Source organism: Leptodactylus fuscus, chromosome 7 (assembly GCF_031893055.1).
Source record: "Leptodactylus fuscus isolate aLepFus1 chromosome 7, aLepFus1.hap2, whole genome shotgun sequence".
Lineage (NCBI taxonomy): Eukaryota > Metazoa > Chordata > Amphibia > Anura > Leptodactylidae > Leptodactylus > Leptodactylus fuscus.
In genome coordinates this window covers 147,003,739-147,019,969 of record NC_134271.1, presented here as the reverse complement: position 1 = coordinate 147,019,969, position 16,231 = coordinate 147,003,739, and the positions used below count along the sequence as shown (strand labels likewise).

The 16,231-nt window shown below is 43.9% G+C and overlaps 1 protein-coding gene across 3 annotated transcripts in view; it reads left to right on the top strand.

Annotated features, from left to right (window-relative positions):
• LOC142214296 (NACHT, LRR and PYD domains-containing protein 12-like) overlaps positions 1-16,231 on the top strand; it is a 398,233-nt gene that overhangs the window by 33,213 nt on the left and 348,789 nt on the right. For all 3 annotated transcript variants that reach the window (XM_075283201.1, XM_075283204.1, XM_075283202.1), the window contains exon 4: positions 8,090-8,261. In XM_075283201.1, the coding sequence (XP_075139302.1) occupies positions 8,090-8,261 (172 nt within the window). The remainder of the gene's footprint in view (positions 1-8,089; positions 8,262-16,231) is intronic.

The window sequence follows — 16,231 nt, the reverse complement described above, 5'->3', positions numbered from 1 at the left end:
GGGAGCCGAATGGTCCCTTAGGTCTCTTCAGGTTTTACATGCACCCAGAAGAAGAGGGTCTATTAATTTTGATCTGAAACCTGGGTTGCCGAACAGCCATAGATTTGATTGGGAGGTGGGGCCGAAGGTGGTAATGGAGAGGTCAGCCATCAGTGAATGACCATCAGTGGAGGTCATGGCGATCCACCGTTTCACTTGAACAGCCTTGTAATAGTCAGCTATTTCCGGCAGCCCAATGCCACCTGCAGCTTTCCTTTTCATTAGCAGCTTGAGGGAGAGTTGAGGGCGATTTGTGCGTCAAAGGAATTTGGAAAAGAGGCTGCGTACTGACTTAAAGAAGAGAGGAGACAGACGTATAGGTACCATATGCAGTCTCTATAAGATCTTGGGTAAAGCGTAAGTTTGTAACAAATTACGCCTCCTAAACCATGAGAAAGGCATGCTTTGATAAGAGAGGATTTCTGTTAAGAGTGGAACAACATTTTCCATATGCAAATTGGCTGGATCCGCCATTAGTTTTATACCAAGATATTTAATTGATTTCGATGTCCGTTTAAAGGGAGTAGAGGCTGCAAGACTCGAGGCGAGGGCGGGAGGGATGGAGACATTGAGGACCTCTGATTTGTCAAGGTTTGTTTTGTATCCTGAGAGGGAACCATAGTATTCAAGAAGTTCAACTATTATTGGGAGTCCCTTTTCTGGGTTGGCAGCTAAAAATAGGACGTCATCTGCAAATGCTGCAGAGTAAAGAGTGTGATGACCTATTTTGTACCTTCCCTTCCAAATACAAAGCCTAAATACCAAAACAACTCAAGACTCGCAAAATAGAAAAGTAACAATTTATTAAATAACAATTAATAAACATCAAATAAACAACATATGAAATAGGGAAAACAGACAAGGGGAATATCCCCCCACAATCAGTGGCAGTGTAACACCTAACCCTCCCACTAATGAGGACTGAGAGAACCCTATAATACAGATATAATATCAGAAAAGTGGATAAAGTATCAAATATAATAATATCTATCAAGAATATATCCAAGATATAAGATATATACTCTAAAGTACTGGAGAAATGTTCCAGACAATATAATTGTAATTATTTGGACCAGAATGATAGATATGTATCCACATTTATCCTCCCACCATATGTCAGCAGAGTAAGCTAGAAAAAAATAGATTTATATATGCATTGGTAAAGACATGGTCAAAGATCAACAATGCGACAGGGGGAGATACTCAACAGGAGGAGACTCTCAGTACATCAGAAGATGGGACTGTTGGAAACTCCCAACACACGTTTCGCTGATACCCAGCTTCGTCAGGAGGCAATAAGTGAGGGTCTAAAACGCGGTATAAATATCCCCACAATCAAACATAACATGTAAAACATCTGTACATGGGGCCACATAGTGGCTCAGTGGTTAGCACTGCAGCCTTGCAGCGCTGGAGTCCTGGTGTTCAAATCCCGCCAAGGGCAAAAAACCATCTGCAAGGAGTTTGTATGTTCTCCCCGTGTTTGCATGGATTTCCATCCCATATTCCAAAGACATACTGATAGGGAAAAATGTACATTGTGAGCTCTATGTGGGGCTCACAATCTACATTAAAAAAAAAACAAAAACAAAAAAAAACATCTGTACATGAACATACCGTCAGCCAAGCTCCCTATGTTACCGGCCACGAGTCGCAGATGACGTCACCACGCACGCGTAACATGGCGACGTCACTGCGCTCTGTAAGTTTGTAAATAAAGTTAGGAGGATCGCGCACGCATCCTCCATCTACCAATACACACAATAGCAATGAGCGGCTACAAGAGGGAGCATTAACCAACGGTATCAACAGTATGTATATTGGAATGGAATACAAAAATTTAAATAATCACAAATTCTATTATAATTTCATAAATAAATCTCTCGACAATAATGTACAAATTTAAAGACAAAGTTTAACCATTTCATGAACATCCCAACACCATAAACATACATAAACTATAAAGGACGACCATAATTACAATAATTTCATAAAATACATAGTGCAATAAGTAAATAAGTGATACATGAATACATAGAAAATAAACATCATAAAAGTGATCATTACCCATTTAATTATTTTAATATTTAATTTTTTATTTAATTTTTATTTTATATTTATTATTTTATTATATATATATATTATTTATATTTATATTTTAAATTTTTATTTTTTTTATATATATATATATATATATATATATATATATATATATATATATATATATATATATATATATATAATCATCTCTGAACCAAAAGTGCAGACTAACAAAGTGCATGTGCCAAAAAAATGCATATGCAAAAATTATACATCTCGATTCAAAGATGTTGATAATAACGGAATATGGCCAGGGACATCCAATAAATAAAACCGGTCTCAAGGAAGAACAGGTGAACCTACAAAAACAACAATAATTAACAAATGCGACAAACAAAACAGACCTCTAAATTCAACTAAAAAGCCACGCTAAATGAAAAATCACAGAAAGGACTTAAAGCTAACCATCTCATTGAGACCTGCTGGAGTGGAAGTATCTAATTCTATTATCCATCTTGTTTCTTTACACAACAAAGCCTTGCGTAGATCCCCACCCCTACTTTCAAGATGCACTCTATTGATTCCACGTACTTTGATTCCTCTTGGGTCACTTTGATGGCAATCTCGAAAGTGTTTGGGTACTGGTTGTAATTTCTCAAATTCTCTGGATTTTGCTGATGCCACTATCTTGCCCACATGTTCAAGCACCCGAACTTTCAGTGCTCTACTTGTCATCCCTATATATATTAGCCCACAAGGGCATGTTCCATAGTATATTACACCTTCCGTATTACATGAATTATGTTGCAATATTTAAATTCCTTATCACCTCTGGCGTTTCTGAAGGTGGAAGTGTGCAACATGTATTTACACGCTGCGCAATTCCCACAACAAAAAGAACCCCAGGGTGGGCCACGACTACCGAAGATATATTTCAGCACATCAGGGACATAATGACTAGAGGTCAGTAGGTCCCTCAAATTTCTAGAGCGTTTCCATGTAATTAAAGGGTAAGATGGTAAAATTTGTGATAACTGTTGATCAGTGTGTAAGAAACCCCAAAGTTTCTGGAGAACATCTCGTATCATTCTCCACTAACAGTTAAATCTTGTGACAAAACGGGCATCTTGAGAAGACATATTAGGTTTTTTTTAGGTTTACTCACCAGTAATGAATCCCTAGATGTACTTTTAGCTCTCTGGTACCCATAGGATACAGTTTTACGACGGTAGCCTCGATTCAGGAAACTTGATGTTAAGTCATCTGCTTGGCGTTCAAACATTGCTTCATCGGAGCAGATCCACTTCATTCTCAAAAATTGGCCAACCGGAATGGCTTGTTTAACTTTAGGATGATGAGAAGAGGTGGCATGAAGCAAGACATTCGTAGAGGTACTTTTTCTAAACACATCAGTAGTCACAACTCCATCTGCCTTACGCTTAATGGATATATCAAGAAAGTCCACATGATCGTAACTAATTGTGGAAGTGAGACGTATATTGCAATCATTGCAATTAAGAGATGACAGAAAACTTTCTAATTGCGACGTGGAGCCCCGCAAGATGAACAAAACGTCATCAATATATCTTGACCACAGCAGGACCCCCTCATACCCTTCAGTATGCTGGACCACCTCCTCCTCCCACAGCCCCAGGAACAAGTTGGCATAAGAGGGGGCACAGACGGCCCCCATCGCTATTCCCTGGAGCTGCAGGAAGAGGCGGTTCTTGAAAATAAAAAACTTGTGTCTCAAAACAAAATACAGAAGTTCCATAATAAAAGCTGTCAAATCTGGGTCTAGATTCAAAAAACGCAAAAAATAATTGGATGCTCGGAGGCCCTGACTGTGGTCAATCGAGGTGTACAGGGACTCCACGTCCCATGTCACCAGATACATGTCGCTCTCCAATTGCAGACCATTCAAGCGGCCAAGTATATCAGTCGAATCCCTTGTGAAGGATGGTAGTAATTCTACACATTGCTGAAGATAATAATCAACAAACCTTCCTAGGTTCTCACAGAGGCCCCCAATCCCCAAGACAATAGGACGCCCCGGAGGATTGGAGACACTCTTATGCACCTTAGGTAAAAGGTAGAGAGTAGGTATCACAGGTTTTTCTACCAAAAGTCCTTCCCTAATATTAGATGTTATAATATTACTCTCCACTGCCTGGTTCAAGATAACATCCAACTGTTTCTTAAATAGGAGCATAGGATTGTCTCCCAGTTTACGATAACAGCTGGAATTATTCAATTGCCGAAAGGCCTCTCACTCATACATTTCTGCGGGCCAGATCACCACATTCCCCCCCTTATCAGTCGGCTTAATAACTACGTCCCCCAAAGATTTTAATTGACGCAGACCTTGTCTTTGTTTAAAATTGAGATTAAAATTCTCAATTCTGGCAGAAAGAGATGCAAAATCTCGACTAACCAGTCTAAAGAAAATGTCAATAGGGGGACAAAGTGAAAAAGGGGGGAAATGTGGTGATCGGCAGCAGAGATGATATGGTAGAACAGATTTCTCTGATTTCTCCTGCTCCTCCAACAGATCTAATAGGTCCTGCAGGGCCTGTCTTTCACCCAAATCTCCACAACTATTATCCAAATTTCCCATGGCAAAATGTTTCTTAAACATAAGTCTCCGCAAAAAGAGAGCTAAGTCTTTAACTGCCTCAAAATAAATAAAACTTGCCATCGGGGCGAAGGACAAGCCTCTGCTCAGGACCTCTATTTGATCCTCAGTCAAAATATGAGAAGATAAATTAATTACCTTTAGATCCTCCTGAAACGTTTTTCTCTTTGAGTCACTCCCCTGGTTTTTCTTTTTGTTGATAAAGGGGTTGATGGGAGGTCTATTCTTCCTGAAGTATCGGGTTTGTCTAAAAAAACGGAACATGATTCAAGTCTGTTGGGGAAGAGGGAAGGGAATGATAATACAATTGAGCACACCAACTATCTAGTTGGTTGACAGTAACACCTGACCTGTCAACTGTAGAAAAATACAACGTAAGATAAGTTGTAAAAAAAAATGTGCAGGTAACGGAGGTTTTCCTAATCGTGAAATAGCCTAGCCTATCCCTACCTAGGCAGTAACAAGGACTAAGTGTCAGAATGGACATTCTAATATAAGGAAGGATGTCATATGCTATATTTAGGGGGGGTAACAGAGGGAGGAGGGGGGATGAGGAGGAGGGGGATTTGGGGAAGGGGGGAGTGAGAGACGGAGGGGGGAAAGGAAGAGGAAAACTTATTCACTAGAAAGGCTAATAAGACCTTTTAGTTTTTAGTTCAAGTGATGAGCATTCATGTGCATGAGGCATTGAGTCATATATAGAAATAGTCAACAGGGAGGGGATAACGGAGGGGAGCGGAAATTCGAAATGGATTGCGTCGTTGCTGTCACCCAGAGCCACGAGATCGTGAAGGTCCCCGGGCTCTAGGCAAGAGGATGACTCTTTTAAGAAACATGGTTAAGGAAGGGGTAGGGGAGGGAAGGGGAAATTTTGTTCATAAAACAAGCTGATAAGGCCTTCCAGTTCAAGTGATAAGGATTAAAGCACCAAAACATTTATGCATATATGAAAGTAGCAAACAGGGAAGGGGAAAGGGAAAGGGGTGGGGGGAGAGGGAGGGAATTGGATATGGATTGTGGAGCTCCCGTCACCTGGGACCACGAGGCTACAAAGGGGTAAAGGGGTGACTCTGTTGAGAAGCATAATCCAACAAGGTGAGAAACTGTTTGAAAAAGTGCTTAGAACAATTATACACTATCCATCTATGCAGATGAACTATGCATAGAAGGATTAAACTAATCCAATACTAGAACAACAACAATTGTAAGACTGAATATGGAGGATTTATAGGCCTCCCATTGGGCTCACCAAAGGATGACAGAGGTAGTCCTTCCATAATGCTTGTGGCATAGACATTTAGAGAAAAGAGACTCAGAACAAAATAGGCGAGTCTGGTGGGACCAATAGATCAGGTCCATCCGGATACTCATTCGGAGAAGTCCCGTGTCGGGGATATGCATAGAACACAGACCTGCAGATCCCGCAGATGTCAGCACTCGAAAGCCAGTGTACTATATCAGGGCAGGGACCTGGTATAACCCGATGGCATGGACCACTAAAACTTTCAATCAGCAATGTTCCATAACAGGAAGAAGGAGAAGAAAAGTCACAAGTGGAGATCACCTGTAGATTAGCCCAAATCAAGAAGATTCCTGCATGTAAAGGATTTCTTGTTCTTAGGCGATTTTAATCTTCTGGGTGCTTCCTCTACATCAATGTTTGGTAATTGCAGCCATGCAGAGATGTCTGCAACCACGAAGGTATTTGTATTGGCGGTATGTCTAGTACGCGCCACACATTGGAGAGATCCTCCGTGGTTTTCACAATGATCCTGCGGCTTTGGTTCAATATAGCAAGCCCAAAGGGGAATAGCCAGGCATATTGAATCCCCTTTTCACGAAATGTCTCCAGAAGAGGATTAAGCATGCGGCGCTTAGCTAGGGTGGTCAGGGCTAAGTCCTGAAAAATTTGTACCTCAGAGCCATCATGTATTAATGGTCTTTTTTCTCTGGCTGCTTGCAGCAAGCAAGTGGTGTCCACTGAAGTTATGAGGCCGCACATATCTGTAGGTGGCTCATTCGGGGGTGGCTTAGGGTGGACTGCTCTATGCACCCTCTCGATTTGTACAGTGGCCACCCGGTCTGGGCCTACAAGGGTGGAAAAAATGGATGCCATTACCTCTTTTAAATCCTCCGTTGTGTCCTGTTCAGGGAGTCCCATGATGCAGAGGTTCCGCCTGCGATTGCGGTTCTCTAAATCCTCCAGCATGTCGTATGTACGGTTCAGGTGGGCATGATGGCTGGTATTATGATGTTCAGCACGAGCAGAGTGCATTGAAATGGAGGAGGTGGCGCTTTCCAGTGAGTCCACGCAGACCAATCAGAGCCTGCAGATTGGCGCGAATTCCCACGATCTCTGCCATGACTGAAGCTATAGCCTGTGCCAGCGCCTTGCGGAAGAAGGACTTCGTTATGCCGCCAGAGATGAAATCTGAGCGCTCTGGACCCAAAGTGCTCTTCAGGTCGGAGTCGTCCACATTCTCCTCAGGTAAGTCATCAGGCGCCATCTTGCGCGCCACGTTGGGCGACTGCAACGACTTTTTCCTAAAGAATTTCTGAACATCCACAGCGTTCACCTTGTTTATCGGGGTGCTCGGAGGTTCCCCTCCTCTGTCTCTTGTATTCTTGCCCATTTTGAGCTCCGAAGAAGCGGTAGGGAAGGCTTTCGGCTGTGTGGCTAACAGAGCTGCAGGCTCAGACGTCCATTAGCAGTGACAGTTAGGCCCCGCCCCCTGTTTTTTATCACTATTCACAGGGAATTATTTCCGAAGGAATCAAATCTTTTTGGTAAATCCGGAGAAGCGGCCGAATCCTATTTTTCAAAACTTTGCTCATCACTAATCATAACAACTAACCACATGTCACATATGCTAGCTGACTTTATGGAAAAATTCAACAAGATTCTGGACCATGGAAGAGGCACATGGAGTGCCAAACAAGGTGATACCAGCAGAGTCAGAGCCCCCTTCTCCCCATCCCTCCCTTAAATGCTCTTCTTCCCTATATTCCTCTACAATACCTGTAATTTATATACATAGTCTTAAATTCTTGTTCTTCTGTTGCATCCTTAGAATATGTATCTTCCCACCTGCAGTGTCCCCTAAAGTTCTGGCTTTCAGAATGTGACAATGGAAGAAGGTATTTATGATCCAAACTGGGTGTGGCGTTTCCAGTAATCTGCCCCACCACCACATATACAGTACATTAGGTCGTCATTAGTTCATGGGAATAATCTGATTGTTATTGTTACAATCATTTCATTGATTTAACTTTCTTTGGACCAAAACATTATAGGAAAAACTGACATGGAATATACCTGTAAGTGTCTTAACCTTTTGCTTTATAATAATGACCCTTATGTATCCTGTTTTATAGCATTACCTTGGTTTAGAAAATGATAGAAAAACATTGGCCCGGACTTTACTACAGGATATTTTCAAAGGAAGAAGAGAAGCTCTGATAGCATTGTGGGTTAGTCTTCATGTCATACAGAAGGATCAGGGTACCCCCGGCCTGCGCGCTGTACTGGAGGAGTTTCATGATAGAGGTAACATAGTGAATATGATGTGTCCGTCATACAGGTAACATTGTGTATGCGATGTGTCCTTCATACAAGTAACATTGTGTATGTGATGTGTCCGTCATACAGGTAACATTGTGTATGTGATGTGTCTGTCATACAGGTAACATTGTGTATGTGATGTGTCCGTCATACAGGTAGCATTGTGTATGTGATGTGTCCGTCATACAGGTAACACTGTGTATGTGCTCTTTCTTATTTTTGTGACCCCCTCACTTAGTTTTATGGTTTTATTTAATTGTATTCTAACTAGAGATGCGCGAATACCGTTCGATCGAGTAGGTATTCGATTGAATATTAGGATACTATATATATTTGATTCTGATCGAATACCACGCGATAAACGCAGTAAAAATTTGTATCCCCCCCACCTTCCCTGGCGCTTTTTTTGCCCCAATAACTGTGCAGGGGAGGTGGGACAGGAAGTAGGACAACATAGGCATAAAAAAAAGAAAATAGGAAAAAGTAATTGGCTGGCTAAATCAGGGAACCTCGGATTTATAAGAATAGTGTCAGCCGAGAGTTCCGAAACGTCATATTCTGTCATCATTATTAGTTAGCCATTAAAAAGGTATCAACTACTGAAGACTATCAAGTTTTTTTGTTTTTTATATTTCCTAGCTTCTGCTAGGCAGGAAAACATTCATGAACAATAGAGATGAGCGAACAGTAAAATATTCGTTTTTCGTTTCAAATAGCCACTCAATATTCGACTATTCGATCGAATATCGAACCCCATTATAGTCTATGGGAGAAAATGCTTTGCTACAGGGGATCCCACCATTTGACTCAGGAGGGTCACCAAATCCACTATCACACCTCAGCAAATGATGCCAACACCTCTGCAATGCAACTGGGATAGCAGGGGAAGCATGCCTGGGGGCATCTATGGGAACTGTGGGTACTAATGGGAAGTCCATCAGTACCCACCCTGAACTGTCATTGTGGATGTGTGTGTGATGTGGTAAGACCTTCCAAAATTCACTTTTATGGCCCTTAACGTGAGCCCTTCCAAATTAAGTTCCAGACCCTTAAGCTGAGCTACCAGCAGAGATTGAGGTCCTTCAGGTGACTTCAGCCTCTAACTGCAGAGTTTTAGGCCCTTTGGGTGAGTTGAGCCTTGCACCAGCAGAGTACTAACCCCTTTAAAATTCTTAGCCCCTAAAACAGTGGTTCCAGAACCATCACTCTCATTTTGTGGGATTGATGCAGTGGATTGGACTGAGGACCCAGACATTGACCTTGATTTTGATTGTGAAATTGATATTTTGGCACCAAGTCCTGGGGTAACTTTTATTTAGAGGATTGCAAAGGTGGAGAATTGGCTGAAACCACTACTAGCGGTAATGGTCCTCTAATATGGGACTCTACATTACCTCTACAGGGTTCTGATCAGGTGTTAATAGTCCAAACATGCTCCAGTACTTTAGCTGTAGATCAGAAATCACTTTCCCTTCCGACACCAGATTTAACAAAACTTCATCATTATCATCCTGCTGAGATGGAGCCACTAAAGGAAACCTTGCCTTCCAAGGCATGTCCTGGAGCTGCGACTGAGCCAAATGTAAACACAGAGTCCTTTGGAACTGAACAAAATTCAAAGTGTCAAAAGACTTTAGAGACTGTTGAAAGTAATGGGATCCAGAATGAGAAGTTCATCACAAGGCTGACAGACCCAACTCCACATGCTGCAGCACAAGCAACCAGCAGTCAGACTAAGATGGTCTCTTCTTCAAGCAAGACACAAGATTCTTTGGAACCAGAACAGGAAAAGCAAGTGATTGTCATTGCAGCATTGTGTAGGCCATCTTTCAGAGCAGTTCATTCAGAGATTGAATTGGAGAAAAATAAGGACATTTACTGTGATCGAGTCTTCATGCATATTAGTGGGCATGGACAACCTAACATACAAGATCCTCATGCTGAGCTGGCCTCATTACTGAACACGATCAACCAGGATAAACAGGGCTGGAAACAGCCATCACATCTTACCGAAAGGAATCACCCTCGGTTTGGAAAGAAGCCATCTAAACGTATCTTTAATTAAGTTGAGCATTGCACCAGCAGAATGTTAGGCCCTTTGGGTGAGTTGAGCCTTTAACCAGCAGAGATTTAGTTTTTGACCCTTTGGTTGAGTAGAGCCTTGCATCAGCAGTATTTTTGGCCCTTGGGGTTAGTTGAGCCTTGCACTTGTAACATCAGGCGGGCTCTAAGTTCTGCGCTAAGTTGCACAAAGTTCCATTTGACCACGACGCGTGGACAAGTGCATGCGGCCAGGGACGCTACATCTCAATCACGGCACACTGGCTGAATGTAGTTGAGGCTGGGACCGGATCGCAAACTGTGGCGGCCTGCCTTGTCTCCCCGCCCAATATTCCTCCTCCTCCTCCGTTTTATTGACCCCAGCTACTGGCGTGGGGAGACGTCAGCAGGCCACGCTGAAGCTCATCAGCTTGGCGGACAGACGGCACACTGCCTCCGAGGTCAGGGATGCCATCCTGGCTGAGATGGCAATGTGTTTTTCCCTGCTGCACCTGGGGCCAGGCATGTTTGTCATGTGTGATAACGGCAGGAACCTGGTAGCGGCTCTGGAGCTTGCCAGCCTCCAACACGTTCCATGCCTGGCCCACGTCTAACTTAGTGGTGCAAAATTTTTTGAAAACATACATATACACGAGCTACTGGTGAAAGTGCGTCATTTGTGCGTCTACTTTCGCAAGTGTACAGGAGCCGCTGCTAGCCTCAAAACACTCCAGCAATGCCTCCATCTGCCACGAACACCGGCTGTTGTGCGACATCCCCACACGCTGAAACCCTAGATACCATATGTTAAGCAGGGTGTGTGAGCTGCAGAGACCTTTGATGGAGTTCCATCTCCAAAACCCAAGGGTTAATCAAAGTCAGCTCCCTCAGTTTCTGCACCATGAGTTTCCATGGGTGGCAGACTTATGTGAAATCCTATCCCATCCTTTCCACTGGACATGAAACATTAGCATGCGCTCATCACAATTCCGGATATGGCAGCTGCGTAAAACAGGGTTCAGGGTACAACGCAGACCAGGCCCGAGCTGTGGTTATGTGTGGTTTGCAGTAAGGGGACAATGAGCAATTGGAAGAGGAGTTGGTGGACGACGAGGCCACCAACCCGACATGGACACGGGTGATGTCTAGAGGGGAAAGCAGTGTAGATGTGGAGGCAAGCTAAGCAACAAAAAAAGGTCGCTAGAAGCAGAGGCATAGACTGGGGTGATGTCTAGAGGCTAAAGCAGTGTAGATGTGGAGGCAAGCTAAGCAACAAAAAAGGTGGCTAGAAGCAGAGGCATAGACTGGGGTGATGTCTAGGGGCGAAAACAGTGTAGATGTGGAGGCAAGCTAAGCAGCAAAAACAGTGGCTACAGGCAAAGGCATGTTCAAAGGCAGCAAGGCCACTCATGCAAAACTTTACCCTGTTGCAAGGCTTATTCCAAGGTCTGGGACACGTTAATGGCCCCCCCTGGCCAACTTACCGCCACTGAGGGGCCTAGTGTCGCCAGGAGGGACAAGTATAGGCGCATGTTGTGGGAGTACCTGGCCGACCCCAGCTCTGTCCTCTCCGATCCCTCTGTGCCCTACACTTATTTTCTCATTTCTTTTTCTGCAATACACAACTCTTGTGAAGTTCCTTTGAAATCTCAGAGGAGGTGGCCTCAGTGCTGAAAAACACATCTGATGCCCCTTGGCGATATGCATTAAGAGAACCCTGGAGCAACCAAATGTAGTCAGCTAGCATAGCATCGAGCATGGCTAAATGCAGAGAAAGAAGTTGTACCACTTCCAGAGATGGTAACTTCAGTGCTGCAGTTGGCAATGGATGGTGTAACGGGATTAGCTCAGGGATCGCTGTCTTGACCACTTTTTGGCACAAAATGAAAGTCCAGCCCAGTATGGTGTAAGGCTATGATGAAAAGACACCTACACATCTGTCTCTGACACATTGGGGAGTTCAACTCTTTTGACCTGCACCATCATGCGCCTCTTCCCAGCCACTCCCCATCTCCCAGGCGTTTCATTGCAGGCAGACGTACAGCGCAAGCCACCCACATGCCCAAGCCTTTAACGGCCTCATCTAAAAACTGCTGGACCTGGAGATGTTGGCGTTTATGCTTCTGGATACCCAGGCCTTCTGTCACCATATGGGAGCTCTGGGTGACAGGCAGGGTTAATGTAGTGGAGTCTGGGCCTGGGGTGCAACCTGGGTTGGCCTATCTCCTCTCCGAGCCCAAAATTCATGGCAGGGGTTAACTGAAAGCCTACTACGCTGCAACCTCCACCCCAGCTACAAGCGGTAAACGCTGTAACACTGTCGTGGGGAGATGTCAGCAGGACATGCTGAAGCTCATCAGCTTGGGGGACAGACAACACACTGCCTCCGAGGTCAGGAATGCCATCCTGGCTGAGATGGCAATGTGTTTTTCCCTGCGGCATCTGGGGCCAGGCATTTTTGCGTATGTGATAATGGCCGGAACCTGGTAGCAGATCTGGAGCTTGCCAAACTTAAACACGGTCCACACATGGCCCACGTTTTCAACTTGTTGGTGCAAAGGTTTTTTGAAACCTACACCATTGTGCCTGATATACTGGTCAAAGTGTGGCCATTTTTGTAAGTGAGAAGTAGCCTCTGCTAGGCTGAAAACATTCAGAGCACACTCCTGTCATCTTCGCACCATTGGCTGGTGGAGGAAGACGAGGGGGATGAAGTGGCATTCCATGTCACTGTCCCACACGAGGCTTGAGGGTGCACTGCAGTGCATCCCATTGTTTCAGCATGGATGGTGTGAAGGGGAGTGGAAAATGGAGGAAATGGAGAGTGACCCTTACAGTTGGGGGCAGCAAAGTCATGCCAAGTAACACACTGGCACACATGGCTGACTTCATGTTGGGTTGCTTTTCAACAGTCTAACGCATATTTCACATCATGGAGAGCAAACAATACTGGATTGACCAAAACATTGGATTGAGCTGATATAGCCTGACTGAAATTCTGGGTCTCCCACCTAGGTTTTGGGGTTACACACTGTGAACAACTATATTGAGCGGACATAGTCTGACTGAAATTCTGTCTCTCCCACCTAGGTTTTTGGGTTTACACACCATGGATATCTGGATTGAGCGGACATGGCCTGACTGAATTTCTGTCTCTCCCACCTAGGTTTTGGGGGTACACACCCTGGATATCTGGATTGAGCGGACATAGCCTGACCTAATTGCTCTGTATCCTTGTTTTGGGGTTTCACAGCCTGAAAAGCAGGTTTGCACGTATATAGGAAGAAGTAACTGCTGTGGATTGCTGCTATTTTTCAGGACTCCCCCAAAATTGAAGGCTTTTTTCAGCTCTATATGAACTAGTCACTGCTGTGGACTGCTGCTATTTTTCAGGACACTCCAAAATTAAAGTTTTTTCTCAGGTACAGTGTTGGCCAAAAGTATTGGCACCCCTGCAATTCCGTCAGATAATACCTGTGTTCTCCCAGAAAATGATTACAACCACAAACTCTTTGGTAATATCTTCATTTATTTTGCTTGCAATGAAAAAACACAAAAGAGAATGAAAAAAAAGTCAAATTATCGATCATTTTACACAAAACTCCAAAAATGGGCCGGACAGAAGTATTGGCGCCCTCAGCCTAATACTTGGTAGCACAACCTTTAGACACAATAACTGCGCACAACCGCTTCCGGTAACCATCAATGAATTTCTTACAAGTCTCTGCTGGAATTTTAGACCATTCGTCTTTGGCAAACTGCTCCAGGTCCCCCCTGAGATGTGAAGGGGGCCTTCTCCAAACTGCCACCAAGAGATCTCCCCTCCCCCACAGGTGTTCTATGGGATTCAGGGCTGGAGTCATTGCTGCCACTTTACAAGTCTCCAGGGCTTTCTCTCAAACCATTTTCTAGTGCTGACCTGAAGTGTGTTTTGGGTCATTGTCCTGCTGGAAGACCCCTGACCTCTGAAGGAGACCCAGTTTTCTCACACTAGGTCCAAAATTATGCTGCACAATGTGTTGGTAGTCTTCAGACTTCATAATGCCATGCACACGGTCAAGCATTCCAGTGCCAGAGGCAGCAAAGCAACCCAAAACATCAGGGACCCTCCGCCATGTCTGACTGTAGGGACCATGTTCTTTTCTTTGAAGGCCTCTTTTTTTCCTGTAAACTCTATGTTGAGGCCTTTTCCTACTTTTGTCTCATCTGACCAGAGAACATTCTTCCAAAATGTTTTGGGCTTTCTCAGGTAAGTTTTGGCAAACTCCAGCCTGCCTTTTTTATGTCTCTGGGGTCTTCCTGGGTCTCCTACCATACAGTCCCTTCTCATTCAGACGCTGACGGATAGTACGGGGTGACACTGTTGTAACCTCGGACTGCAGGGCAGCTTGAACTTGTTTGGATGTTAGTCAAGGTTCTTTATCCACCATCCGCACAATCTTGCATTGAAATCTCTCGTCAATTTTTCTTTTCCGTCCACATCTAGGGAGATTAGCCACAGTGCCATGGGCTTTAAACTTCTTGATGACACTGCGCACGGTAGACACAGGAACATTCAGGTCTTTGGAGATGGACTTGTAGCCTTGAGATTGCTCATGCTTCCTCACAATTTTGCTTCTCAAGTCCTCAGACAGTTCTTTGGTCTTCTTTCTTTTCTCCATGCTCAATGTGGTACACACAAGGACACAGGACAGAGGTTGAGTCAACTTTAATTCATTTCAACTGGCTACAAGTGTGATTTAGTTATTACCACCACCTGTTAGGTGCCTCAGGTAAGTAACAGGTGCTGTTAATTACACAAATTAGAGAAGCATCACATGATTTTTCAAACAATGCCAATACATTTGTCCACCCTCATTTATATGTTTTATGTGGAATTATTTCCAATTTGGCTTTTAGACAATTCTTTTTGTGGTTTTCCATTGAAGACAAATTAAATGAAGATAATAATACCAAATTTGTGATCGCAATCATTTTCTGGAAGAACATGAGTATTATCTGACAGAATTACAGGGGTGCAAATACTTTTGGCCAACACTGTATATATGAACTTATAACTGCTTTGGATTGCTGCTATTTTTCAGGACCCCTTCAAAATTCAAGGCTTTTTTTTAGCTCTATATGAACTTGTAATTGCTGTGGATTCTGGCTATTCTGTGTGCGGACAGCCAAAAATGAAAGCTGTTTCTCCGCTATATATGAACTTGTATCTGTTGTGTATCCCTGTTTTCCACCGTCCAGGGAAAGCTGGACTGATGTCCCTGTAGTGTATAGCTCTGAAAAGAGCTGTTGGTTTTCTTCTTTAGTTCTTCCCTGCCTATCTGAAGCTAATCGCTATCTAGCCCTCAGCAGATATGTTTCTCTCCCTATCTCTCACCGCGAAATGACAAATATTGGGCTGGACTATTCTTATAAATGGGAGATCACCTGATTTCGGCAGCCAATGGGTTTTTTTCAATTTTTTTCACTGCCTCCGTTGTCGTAGTTCCTATGCCACCTCCTCTGCACAGTTATTGGTGCAAAAAACATGCCAGGGAAGGTAGGAGGGGATACAAATTTTTACTGCGTATGTGGCCTGGTATTCGATTGTGAACGAATACATAGAACGCCATGATATTCGATCGTATACCTATTCGATACAACAGTGTTTGCTCTCTAATCTGATCTCTAATGAACAACAGCTCTTTTCAGAGCTACACTGCAGGAACAGTGTACACATACACTAAACCTGCCAAAGATGTGTAAGGGTAGCATCAAGGGACGAGGGGCAACACGTGGACGTGGAAATCCAGCTGAGATCCAGTCCACAGTTCAGCTACTGGAGAGGGGCTGCCAGCAGTGCCCCTCGTCAGTAGCACAAGGGTACAAGGACGGGGACATGGAAGAGTAAATCCAGCTGGGGATCCAGGCCGCAG